This window comes from Homalodisca vitripennis, chromosome 2 (genome assembly GCF_021130785.1).
Source record: "Homalodisca vitripennis isolate AUS2020 chromosome 2, UT_GWSS_2.1, whole genome shotgun sequence".
NCBI classification, from domain to species: Eukaryota; Metazoa; Arthropoda; class Insecta; order Hemiptera; family Cicadellidae; genus Homalodisca; species Homalodisca vitripennis.
The window spans coordinates 128,167,475-128,181,394 of record NC_060208.1 but is presented as its reverse complement, the minus strand read 5'-3'; the positions used below and the strand labels follow the sequence as shown (position 1 = coordinate 128,181,394).

Sequence of the window (13,920 nt, the reverse complement as noted above, 5' to 3'; positions counted from 1 at the left end):
GTCTGTTTGTGTATGTCGGTCTGCATGGTATCTAAGGAACGAATCAACCTATAAACTTGAACATTTTGCATGAAGTTATATTTCTAAATAAGCAACAAAGAGTTTAATGATGGTGCATGTCACTCCATGTGGCTGAGCGTTAGCAAACATAATTACGTTTCTCTTATAGGTAATCATGTTGACAACGAGTTATTCGTGTGACGTTTTAATATGTAAAGTTGTAATAAATGTAGCCTAATGAAATGAACCATAGCCTTCAAATTTTGCATCCAACCTCAGCGAAACCCGTTACGTGACACGTAGTTTGGCAAGCTCCTACCTTGTATTTATTTGGTTACCATAAATTAACTGTAAATATCTCTGAGTCTTCTTTAAATATATTCAAAGTAGCTTTAAAAAATTACTCAGATTTAAGTAACAGTTCAACAAATGATGAGCCATGGTTTTTTACTTCGTGCCGTCATCATAATTTATCTGATTATTCATCAATTTGTTATTCATTCATAACACAGATCAGTCATCCACCATGCACATCGCTTCTATTGACAGAAACGGAATTTAATAAATGAGCTTTAGTACAGAAGTATAAGCATAGCTGAACTGTTACGCAACAAGCGTAACAAATGGCTAATGGTCAGAGAGTGTCTGATAAAATGGAACTATTCTCTAATTCGTCAGTATTATTTGGTTCTTTAATGATTTTCATTCAAGTCCCTTGTTTCCAATTTCAACGTTGATTTAATTCGTTTCATTGTCAATCGACAGACACCAACAACGTTAATCTGTTTCAAGCCATTGGCCAAAACAAAGTAATATTTTCGTAGTGGCGCCGCGTCGGTTGATGGGCCAAAATGGATTAAAGCGGTGAAAGTTCAGCCAACATCGCAAGTAACCTTTTACAATTTGTACTATCCAACTCTTTAAATATTATTTGTTTAAAGTGTATTACGTATTGTATAATTTTCGGTATTACGCTTCGCCGATTATTCCTTAATGAAACAGCCCATGAGGTTGAGAGAAATAATCAATGTAAGCGAAAATTTAGTTTTTAATATTAATAATATTTTAATAACGAATATGAAACATTATTTAACTGAATACTTGAACTTATTAAGTCAACTTCAGTATTGTTTCCGCAAATTGAGGTTTTTATTTTGTAACGTCTAAGCAATTAACTATTCCTTGAGACCTGTTTTAGATGTTTACTTTAAACTGAGAAAGATAGTATTGCTTGAGCCCTTGTAAAAGCACATGCTGGTTTTTACTAAAATTAAATGCATATTTATTCAAAATCAATTCTCTGTTCACCTTTTAAAATTAAATTTATAAGGATGTTCAGTTTTATACGTTAGGTTACGTTATAAATCATTGAACGATAGTCAAAAAGGTATAAAAATACAATTTACCAGAAAATATTTGTGTCTCTGAAGTCCAAACAATGTTGTAAATATTTCGAACTTTAAAATATGATGTGTTATAAAATGGTATCCACGTGAAACAATAAAATTTATAGGGGTTTTTATATCAGTTAGGTTTGGCGCATTTTTGCAAGGAAAATGGATGGACCCGTGATGCACCCACGAATCTATCCTACGTTGAGCTGTCCAATTTGTCAGAAACTCTCTTCACATCATTTCTTGCTAATCAAAACCTTATTTCTGCGCATTAACTCACGCGCACCTCCCACGTCAGCAAACCAACGAGCTGTGATCAATTGTGGGATCTCCACCAAATCAATATTAATGCATCCCACTACGTGGAAGATGGCGTTAAATTATCTCCGAGTCGTTGTTCACACACGGACCGTAAAGAACCTAATAAATGATTTCCGATATGGAAAAGATGAGCTTAGTTAGGGCCAAACAAGCGTCTCAAACTCTGACTAATGGTCGGAGCGGGGTAAAATGATCGTGGAGACATCCACCTATAACTCTTGATTAGCAAGGATCGGGTTACAAGTACATCAAACGGACTTCTATTAATTCTCCGTATCTCTGTTTTCATCTCGCTCTGCAGTATTGTTTGTAGGGCTTGTTATTGTGCTGTCACCGGCCGTATTTACAGCCTCGCTGGTAACTTATTATATCCCAATAAAGCCCCACGACCGGCGATGACTTTTTGTCCCACGGCCCCACACTTAGTTATAGGGCTTCTTTACAACTTAATAAGTGGTGACGGCTTTCAGCTCTCCCGCGGGTCTCTGCCCGTGACGCTACCTCGCCAATTGCCGCACATATGGCGAACTAAACAGACTGTACGAGGTGCGTTGACGGGGAATCAGTTGTTACAAGTATCGTGAGTGATAGAAAATACATTCTTGGTGATTTGTGAGAAAATATTAAATTATAATTGGACAGCATACCGCCTAAAAGTGTAAAAATATGAGAAAGGTTTTACACTTTCCTGGCTGAGCGTAACCTAATTCGGCCGGCCGTAAAATATCGTGTGTCCGTGCCCGTCTATCCGCACAATTCCCGCCAAACAATAGAACTACAACGCCCAAATATTCAGAATGCATGTTGTATTTGACATACAAAATCTGGAAGTGGTTTCGCTCATTTACAAGAAGCCGTTGAAAACATTAAAACGTAAATTGAGTTCCTATCTTCTGTTGAAACAAAACTTCTCACATGGCAAAAAATAAAACTTAAACAGTCTTGAAAAATAGGAACGAAAATTGCCGGTTTAGAGTAAAATGTCCTCAAAGCAAATATTTTTAGAAAACAATAAAAACATCTAAACCAAGCCATATGTATTGTGTTTTTGAATTTTAAGTACATTTCAATTAACACGCACCACAATGTTTAGTATACTTTGGCTTCAATTAATAAACTGACTGAGATTTCAAAACAAATATTTTTACCAAACATGTAAAATATGTAATCGACGCCATATATGTTGTATTTTAGATACATTTAAATTAACATGCAATCACATTGCAATGTACAGTATTCTGGTTGGCATTTCTCGCTTACCAATTGAGACTGGACTTCGGTATATTTTTAAAATTGGGAGTATTAAAATTGGATTCCTTAATCAGCTGAAGTTTTCAATGACCTCCTCTGTGATTTGAAACTGCAGTACTCTCTTGGTTGGTGAAGAGATGTAATTTGTATTGGAAATTTATTCTTAAAAAAATGTGTTATATTACTTTTATATTTACTTTTACTCTTGCTGGTAATTTTCTTTCCAATTAAGCCACTACGTTTTTCTAAGGATTATTAGATTTATATGATACACAACCAAAGAGAATACTTTAATACAATAAAAAATAGATTCGTATACAACTATTTTATGCGCGAGTTCTCACTCTTTTCCCACAGCATAACAGATACGTCATAAGCAGCCCCTTTGAAAACACTCCTGAGATACGTTAATGGCATTGGAAGATATGCCTGTCATTAAGAATAAAATATACTACACTTCAATTAGAGCTAATTTGCTATATTTATTATACTCTTAACTGAGCATAGCTTTAAGGAGGCTTTTAAAATGTTAACCATAAAATTACATAATTCAGGTTATTATCACTATATATGAAAAGACCAATTATATATTTCAAAAATATAATATTATTTATACCTAGCCTAGACAATTCTTCATTATAAGAATGTGAATGAATTATGACTGATAGTTGGAGTTGGAAAATCTAATTGATGAGGCAAAACTTCAATGCAGCAAAGAATAAAGATACCATCCTTTAGGAAGAAATATACCAAATATGACTTATTTGTTGAAAACCAAATAGATATAAAATTATATAGTTCGTCACAAGATTGATATTCAACATATTATGGTGTATGAATGAGTCCAAATATATGAACAGGCTTATCTTGAACAGGCTTGGACTAACTTCATACCAAGGCTGGTTATGCTTGAACCAATATGGATGGATAGCTTCTTGTCCAATTACTGCGTTGTGATCTACCGACATATACAGATACATTTGGTTTTATATGTAAAAGGTAAGTAAGTAGACTTCGTTAATAAATATATAGAGGAGTAGAAAACAATGGATTGAGCATATTTCCTGGTCTCTCTGCTGACTACTGGTATACTTTGTTTTGGGGCAGCTTATGAAATTGTTCTTTACAATCTATTTTAGTAACATGTTTAAGCAGCATTGATAGTAATCTTACCCATACATCCGGTGAAACTAATTACCACTATAAGTGTTAAATAAACTGAAAATTACTTTGATTCATTGAGTCCACGACATCTGCAGACATCTGCATCAAACCGAAGAATGGAGCAGTTACTAATAAGGTAATGAGGCCGGGAGCGCCTTTATAAAAATATAATAAAAAATAAACATTTTTTTTAAAATATATTCATAGGCAATAAACGCCTTTATTACACAACGCCTTCTATTATATGGCATAGCACATACCATTGCATTCTACCTGATGTTACACTTTTTCTTTTTGAATTATTTAGCCAATGCCTTCAGCTTCTAATATTCTGAATTTTTAGAGTGGTTTTAATGTATTTTTTATAGTTCTTAGGATATATAATGTAATTTAGATCAACGTATGTGACACTGTTTGATTATTAGAAAATCATCATAATTCATTTCAAGCTAAGCAAGTTATTTATCTGAGTTGCCTTAAGGTTTTTGTTTAGTGTACATTTTTCGAAATTTTCGTAACAGACCTTTAATTATTTTAACGACTGGAGAAAATGTTTCTTGTTTATAAACATAATTTCCATAAACTTTATTTCCATGCAAAAGTCATTTCAAAAAAGGTGTAAACTATTAAAAAAGTGTCACTTTCCAAAGCAATAAATCATGTACGTACTGGAGGCATTTACATGTATATCATCTATCGTTTTTATTTGAGGCTAGTTACAAAATTGTCCAAATCTCCTATTTTAAATGCCTTCATTCCTTGTGCCACGTTTAAAAATATTTTCATTTTTTTCTCTTTGGAAAATTTATCTTACATAGCTGTGATTTTGAAATTTCAAAATAATAATGTACTCTAAAAGAGATAAGTTACCATTAGAATCAAAAAAACGATGAGGGTGATTATTTATCATAGTTTAAATTATTTACTTACTTTCGTAAATATTGCTGCACTCCTAATATTTTTAAGTATATTTTATTTAAGTAAAAGATTGTAATTTCTCACATATTACTCTGGACCTTATGATTTAAATTGAAAATATTAAACACGAAATGGAGAACCAAATAAAAAATTCTGATTAATATGTTTTGATCACACAATATATGTAGAGTAATAAAAATAATTTTGTAGTCATGGCTAAAATGTTAGAATCTATTAAATTAGTTGTTTTAATTATATGTGTTCGTTCTTGATGAAAAATGTTGAGCCACTGGGCAGTAGTGAGTATCTAATTCCTGTTCTTTGAAAATTAAAAAATTTATAAAAACAATTAATATTACTTCATGTCATGTTTTAAAAGAGAATGACGATTTAGGTTCTACCGGTTTTATCGTGCTTTTGACTAAGTGAAAAATCTAAACTACTTTTTTATTAGATATTATAGAAATTAAACCTTTCTATAATATCTAATAAAAAAGTAGTTTAGAACTGTGCATTTGCATGATGCTAAACTGTTTACGTACAGGGGAAATTTATTGATATTTGACTTCATAAAAGTTGTAAAACAGAGTGGTTTACGTGATAAAAAAATAATACTAGGGACACTCCTGTCCTCTTCGCGAGCCAAGGGCGACTTAATGTGCTCGTTTATTTCCTCGCTTTTGACATTGCAAATCTTGATAACGGTCAAAACATCTGTGGTAAAGAAATTAATGATATAATTTTACTTCTCTATTTCTATTTACGTCATAAAAAGAGTAACTTTCTTGGTTAATAGTGCTTTGAATGAACTTCTGAAATCTGAATTTTTATGTATATTTCACTTAGTAAATAATTACAGTAATGTTTACGTGACTGTTAATAGTAATCACGAGATTCAATGTATGCATGTGACGGGCATGCATGTGTCGAGTAATATTTTTGTGAATACTGATTTAAAAATGGTGTTCACCAATTTCTAATTTTATTTTAAAGTTATCCCTTTTAATCTGTTTATACCTGTAGTCAAATCTAACATTATTAGTCTATAAAATTTAATTATATTAGTTTGAATCCATCACTGTTGGATCCAGCGCTTTTTAATTAGACTTAGTTATGTGTGCAGCTTTTCTTCATTGCTATTTTATTATAAGAATAAAGTTCATGTTTTTCTGCAACACGTATCAGCCCAGATAATAAAGTGAGAAATGCGCGAGATGCACACGTCTCTGCGTTCATATGGCTGCACTAGGCTATTACAGGCTACGACTTCATCCTTATTATGTTATGTGAACAATCCAAAAAGAGTAAATTAGATCTGTTAATTATAAACATCCTATTCACCATTATTACATATTGTTTAAAATGTTATAGACTAAAGCAAATTACAGTTCAAAAATTGTAAACCTACTTTATTATACAGTAGTATAGGCCTATAAGACCATAATTACCCACACCTGAGCATAACATTAAAATATTTATATAGCTTTAACTATCTTTCACAAAGCTGGAAAATACAGTAGCAAATAAATAATAAAAAATCAGTAAAGAATATTTTTGATTTTTAATTAAAAAGCAAAACACGTGTACGACACCCTTGTTGTTGACAACTCAGTTTTTAAGACATGTCGATGTTTTGTTTGAAACTTGTAGATTGTAGCCCAGTTGTTTTAATACTTAAATCAATTCTGCCAGGATTAGCTTTTTCATGGTTTCACACATAATATCAATATGAGTTTAAATGAAATAATATTTTGTACACCACGTTTTAGAGCAAAATAAAATTATTAAATACCATAAATAATGGAACTAAAATGCATTGTTAGTTTAGAATCATTATTATCAGATTAAATATGGAAAACCGACAATATTTTCCCATTAACATTTCGTCAATTAAGGTTTAAGTTTCTTTAAGCATTTTATTTTATTAGTTCATTTCTAAAATTTACTGCACCTGTAAATTAAGTTTTACTTCTGAGTTGGACCAGAATTACAAAACAGTATTTCGATTTATAGGTTTATTTTTCGTCAAGTTTCAACAAAAATATGGTAAACATTTATTTTATAGTAACAAAAATTAACTTAAATAGAAATATATAACACAAAGCCTGAAACGACTACCAATCGATCCTATTCTTTCTTGACTCGTGTGAAAAATGTGTTTGCTCCTCAGTTGTATAAAATTATATGGATCATAATAATTTACTACAAGAGATATGTGCTCACCTAAAGTTAGAGCTGGTCAGTAAGGACAGAGTAGCCAGGATACTGAGAACACGAAGGATGTGACGAGGTGTCAGCATACTGCCTCATCGCAACCCCCTCGGTCCTTCATCGCCCGTTAACTCGACACTCCGGCTTCCACCATGGGACAAAACCGTGATTCCTCGTCGGATTACTTCATTTCAGGAGCACTAGTTATTTTATAAACACTCGTGAAAAGACACCTCGTCGATCTTGCGTTAAAATCACTGTCACTTTCACTACGAGGCCGGTGCTGCGCGGCGTCTGATAAGCGATGTTTATCACCAGGTGTCGGGCCGAAGACTGAGTAGCGGCTGCCCCACTGCCGCCGCCGCTGCCGACCTGCCCGACCCGGTCCTGCCGCCGCTGTCGCCCTGGACTCTGCCACAATAGGTGAGGTGGATGTACAAGGGTGGCCCGTCCCCAGTGTCCGGCCATGTAAGTAGGGTCATTATACTGTCATGTAGGCAAATTGAGCAACCGACAGAGGATGAGGTTTCACTCCAATAGAATGGGGTGAGGTAATGTAAAACACTCATTTTATTTCTGTCCATTGAAAAAATTGAAGGTTTTCTTAAACTACTTTATTTATTGCAATCTTTATTTTTTCTGAATAAATAAAGAACAGTGCATACACCAAAATAACAGGCAATTGAAACGTATAGTGCTCTAAAAGCTACCAAAACACCAAACCTCTGTTGCACTTGTATGGATGTTGTTCTTTTATCGAAATTTGATCATATATAGTTGTTCGCGAAGATTAATAAGCTCATTTAGTAAGCGTCAAGTAAATCGAAAAGTATGCATACAATTTAGGCACTAGAATTAAAGGAGGCGTTGCTTTCCATGATATGTATTTTGATTATAAATTATCAACTGTAATAAATTTCAGTCTGTATTACATGTAATGATCATAACTTTTATATGTTGAGTAGATTGAATGAAATCCACTGAACGTTGACAACAACTATTTTTGTAATTGATCAGTCCAGTATGTGCTTCATGAATTATGGTTGAATATGAGTTTATATTAATGTAAAACGGAAAATAATCATACTGCCGGACTAATAATCTCCCAGTGACTCTCCAGAGTATATAGACAACGTTGCAAAGAACTCTGGGATCGAGTGTTTGCTATGTTCCCTTTATAAGGAATATTTGCTTTCAAGTAGAAGGTAAAGATATCGAATACAGATATAAGGATATGATTGTACTTTACAAGACCTTGTAATTCTACCTTTTACTTCAGAGCCTTTCTTTCATTCATTTTCTATCGAATTACTTTATTTACTATCTTGTTTGATATCACTTACGCATACTGGAAGAAGACTCATATCGGATAGGGAAAGGAAAGCTTCCTCTCTCCCACATGCTTATCACTTCAGATCGCAGACATCTTTGATAGTTTAGGACTCACATCTTGCTTTCATAAAGCAACCAAGACTCGAGATACTAAACGATTGAGTTTATTGCTGAGCGCTTACTTAAAATACTAGCAACCTCGATCACGAATTAAGCTATAGGCTTTAAATTTTGCTCGGTACTTTATTTACTACACGCGTAAGATTGAATTCAATGATTCTTGACAGAGCGTTAGAAAAGCTTATCATTCAAGGGATATTTTGAAAACAATGAAATTTTATTGATTTTTCATAACATTTCAGTTCTACACATGCACTATTGAGTTCCATGATATGGATGTCCCTTTATGGAAAGTCCCTATGCTATGCAAAGTATGTTACGTGACACGTGGTCTAGCGTACTATCTTGCAGCATATAAAAACGAATAACCATCAGAGCTACAGAGGCTGCGCACGATTACAGATTTCACATCGAGTGGATTAAAAAAGAGCAGTATTATGGGTACCAGCACTCGTAACGCAAAAAATGTTAAAAAGGTTGTATCCACATGTCTTTCGTCCTATAACATGTAGACATTTGGACTAGAGACCAATATGACTTCGTCCATAGCATCCTCTATAAATTCAAAGACGATGTTAATGTTCTGTTTGAAATTACGTGTAAAATTCAATAAACAGTGAATTTTAATTGTGTGTTCTGTCATATTAAGATGATTTCGGGTGATTTCCTGTGCGTCCAATAAATGTTATTATGATGAGTTGCGTAAATTAAAGGTGAACCTCTTGCAGAATCTGGTAAGGCCAGCAGACCACTCTATGTGATTTACACCCCCATCTGTCATACCATATGGCGGCAAATCACTTCGTTTAGTAATACGTGCTAAATAAAAACTTCCTGTTATTTTATCCTCCTCTCTCATGCCTTTTATTTGTGTACTCAGCAATGACTTATGAAAGATATGCAGTTACAAATTATCACATCCACATCGCGAGATTTTTATTCTAAAAATAGGTATCGACAAGACGATATTTTTATGGTTTTATTAGTAAAAGTGAAATTCTACACACAAATGTTGGTAATGTTGGTACAAATGTTAATTGGTAACAACATGTTTTTAACAATTAATGACTCTTCATATACTCTGAATTAAGAATAATTTATAAGGACACTTTTTTATATCCTGAAAGGATATTGATACATCATCTCACAATCCTTCAGACAATATATATTTTATGAAGTAGTCGACTTTATGCACTAATTGATCAATGAATCAGTAGGACAATATAATGTTCTAATAATAAATTACTTTTTAATTGACAATAATACCAATTTTATACTGTTTTTAATGTCTACCGTCACAACCTTTATATTACTGTCATTTGCCAGGATCTTCAATTTCATTGTAGTCATACATTTGTCTCATAAAGGCCTCTAAAAGTATGTGACTTTCGACATATTATACTTACTTTTTGTATTCATCAACAGCACCTTTGATAGACAAAAGTGGAAAAAAGAATTAAATAAGATAATAAAAAAACTTATAATAACTTATAAGAAAGGCGCTGGTACCCATAAACCTATGATTTGTCAATCCCATTAAATTCACCCAATCTATTTTAATTCACCAACCTCTTTAACTATTAATTGGGCTAGTGAATTTTATTCATCTCTTGGCGAGATACTGAAGGCACCAACGCCGTATTTTGTGTCTTTACCGTTAATCCAGATGGTTCTTCAAACAAGTACCATTGAAATAAACAATTTTATTTTACACACTGATACATTTAGGTTCTAGTTAGTATGATTAGAATTAGACAGAAATACTCATTATACTCAATTATACATAATTATTCTGCGACGAGTAGATTTTTTTTCTTTTAGTTTATTACGGATGTTTAGTTGGAACAATAATTACTTCCATTTTTACCAGCTACGCTGAGGAGAAGGGCATGTCACGGGTGATTTGCAAAGAATTTCCATAAAATGTCCAGTATATATACCGCAATGTAGTTAGACCGGTTGTTTCCTTTCCTCTGCATTCCACTAGTGATGAGGAGTATTGCGGCGCTCCCGCTCATTCACTATTTGTAAACTTTTATTTTTTTTAGAGTCTCATACTTGCCCTATTACTTATGTTAGTGACAACCTGTTAAGTTTTCTTGCTTAAATTATAAACAAAATGTTACTTTTAATTTTAAGTCATGTTATAATTAAATAAAACTTCAATAACCTTTAGTTTCCGTGTCCAATTTGTCTCAAGTATATCCGTCAACAAAAAACATTCATTTACCTTTTTTTTAATACATGCAATCTACACTAAACCATGTGAATTGGGATTATTCATTGTATTGTATTTCGACTCCTCTGAACATTATTTGTTATTTTAATAAACTTCTTGTCATTAAACATTCTATAAAAATAAATAATATTCTATTAAAGACAATCAATTCAATGCTAGCCTTTCTCTAAGTAAATATCAAGCTTCTTATTTCTAAAGATTGAAGAAGTAAATTTAAAGGTATTCTCTCCGTACATTAAAAGAAATTTTAATGCCAAAGTAAGGAATTGCAAAATGTTAAATAACTCATAAAAATTTAGTCTACTAATAAATCATTCTGAATGTATGTTTTATTTGGAACTTCACATAAAAATAAAAAAGTAAAGTGATGCTGGAATTGCCCAAAGACCAGTTTTGGAGCCTCTTTTATCCTCTTTTCTGACATCATAAATTTGGGAACCATTTCACGGAAGGCGGAATAATTCAGCAGTTCGTCTTGGCTACAGTGAAGTTGCACTCTCTCTCTCTCTCTCTCTCTCTCTCTCTCTCTCTCTCTCTCTCTCTCTCTCTCTCTCTCTCTCTCTCTCTCTCTCTCTCTCTCTCTCTCTCTCTCTCTCTCTCTCTCTCTCTCTCTCTCTCTCTCTCTCTCTCTCTCTCTCTCTCTCTCTCTCTCTCTCTCTCTCTCTCTCTCTCTCTCTCTCTCTCTCTCTCTCTCTCTCTCTCTCTCTCTCTCTCTCTCTCTCTCTCTCTCTCTCTCTCTCTCTCTCTCTCTCTCTCTCTCTCTCTCTCTCTCTCTCTCTCTCTCTCTCTCTCTCTCTCTCTCTCTCTCTCTCTCTCTCTCTCTCTCTCTCTCTCTCTCTCTCTCTCTCTCTCTCTCTCTCTCTCTCTCTCTCTCTCTCTCTCTCTCTCTCTCTCTCTCTCTCTCTCTCTCTCTCTCTCTCTCTCTCTCTCTCTCTCTCTCTCTCTCTCTCTCTCTCTCTCTCTCTCTCTCTCTCTCTCTCTCTCTCTCTCTCTCTCTCTCTCTCTCTCTCTCTCTCTCTCTCTCTCTCTCTCTCTCTCTCTCTCTCTCTCTCTCTCTCTCTCTCTCTCTCTCTCTCTCTCTCTCTCTCTCTCTCTCTCTCTCTCTCTCTCTCTCTCTCTCTCTCTCTCTCTCTCTCTCTCTCTCTCTCTCTCTCTCTCTCTCTCTCTCTCTCTCTCTCTCTCTCTCTCTCTCTCTCTCTCTCTCTCTCTCTCTCTCTCTCTCTCTCTCTCTCTCTCTCTCTCTCTCTCTCTCTCTCTCTCTCTCTCTCTCTCTCTCTCTCTCTCTCTCTCTCTCTCTCTCTCTCTCTCTCTCTCCCTCGGTTTACGAGGATGTCGACTCAGTGACAGTCATGTCTGAGAGCGTGCTGACACCAGCAGTTGGAGGGCTAACACGATGTTTAGATCCGTCGAGGGTCGGAACATTTCAACAAGCTGTTTTCCGTGTGTAATATCGTAACAGAAATGATTTATTTCCAGGATTTCTGTTAGACCTACCCGACCACTTAGCCCTGATGGATGACAGAACCAGCATATCGATTACACGTTCACGTCTCCAGGACCCGGAGCTTGTTAATTTGTAATAAAGTCACTCTCTACAATGAGGCCCGCTCATAAAATATGTAAAAGCTTTATGCAAATCCGAGTTTGGGCGGTGGTTTTATTTCAGAATGCACGGTTTCTAATCAATCACCGGGGGCATTAGTCAGGGGAGACGGTCGGTCGCTGACGGCGAGGCGACTATTAGGTTTCGGGAATCACGAGCGGAGAACTTTCAATTTGGGCCGGGAACTGGCCGAGACAGTGGTATGTGATTACTAGAGACCTTCAGGTGAGGTGCGGAGGGAGTAATTAGGTTCACACGCACACGCACGCGCTGGTACACGCACTCCACTAATTGGGGCGAGAGCTGGCCTACGATCACAAAAAGCTTCTCGGGCCACCCCAACCGACCAATCACCAGCTGGGTATGTCTCTACTGATAAATAGTTGTTTGATGTCTAATGATTCCCCTCGATCGATCAAGTGGTCATGTGATTTATGAGACCCTCCTCTCCACAGCTCTAGACCACTGGCCACCATGTTACCCCTCGTTACGTCATCATCGACAGTACCTGCATACCGCCAATTCAACCACTCCATTCAGTTTGATTCGCGTTCACGCAATTAAATTACAACATATATTTATTTATTTATTTATTAACGGTGTACGTTGTGATAAACCAATTATCTATGCAACGTAAAGGTGTTACAAAATGGAATGTAAGATGTCTAAGAAATAACAAAATTAATGCAGTTTCAGAATGTATCTCAAATAATCTAATATTCTTTTTATTAAATAATTCAGTCTGTACTTGAAAGAGCTGAAACAGAATATCCAAGTACTCCTAATTGAATTGCTTTACTGTCATTAGTTTTTCGTTGTTTTTACAGTTTTATAATAAACCAGTATTTACTTAAAAATATACGCGAACTAAAAGATTGCATTATTTTCCCCCGTACCTCTAAATGAAAAACTATCACTTTCTTACTTTCTTTCCTTTTTGAAAATAAAGTATACATTTTTTAGTTTATGTTTTCTAAGAGATGTAAAATAATATTACTGTTTTAAATTACATACTAGGTAGTATTTCAAGTATTACAGTCTATCAATCTACAGACACAGAGATGTGGTAGAGAAGAACCGCCACAAGTGTGCCTCTTGACGTCGCCGGGCTCAGAGCTGGTGACAAGGGTTGACAAACACGGCCGAGGAGCTGTTTACAAAGTGGTAAGAGTGGTAACACGGTGGCGAACATAAGCCCCCAGGGGCTAATGAATGCCCGGCACCACGGGGCGCCCGAGGGAGATACCCCGCTGGGCTTCCGTACGAAATTAGGGTCCTCGGCGATTCTAGGGCGGGATCGCGATTGTGCGAGACAGATGTGAAACAGAATGCATCCTTGTCATGCAAAACATGTCCGCGGGCCTTGG

At 35.1% G+C, this 13,920-nt stretch overlaps 1 protein-coding gene across 1 annotated transcript in view; it reads right to left on the bottom strand.

Annotated features, from left to right (window-relative positions):
• LOC124354720 (protein Wnt-7b) overlaps nucleotides 1–7,627 on the bottom strand; it is a 117,318-nt gene extending 109,691 nt beyond the window's left edge. The window contains exon 1 of the mRNA XM_046805377.1: nucleotides 7,272–7,627. Coding sequence (XP_046661333.1) covers nucleotides 7,272–7,348 — 77 coding nt within the window. The 5' untranslated portion in view covers nucleotides 7,349–7,627. The remainder of the gene's footprint in view (nucleotides 1–7,271) is intronic.
• Between the last annotated feature and the right edge of the window lie 6,293 nt (nucleotides 7,628–13,920).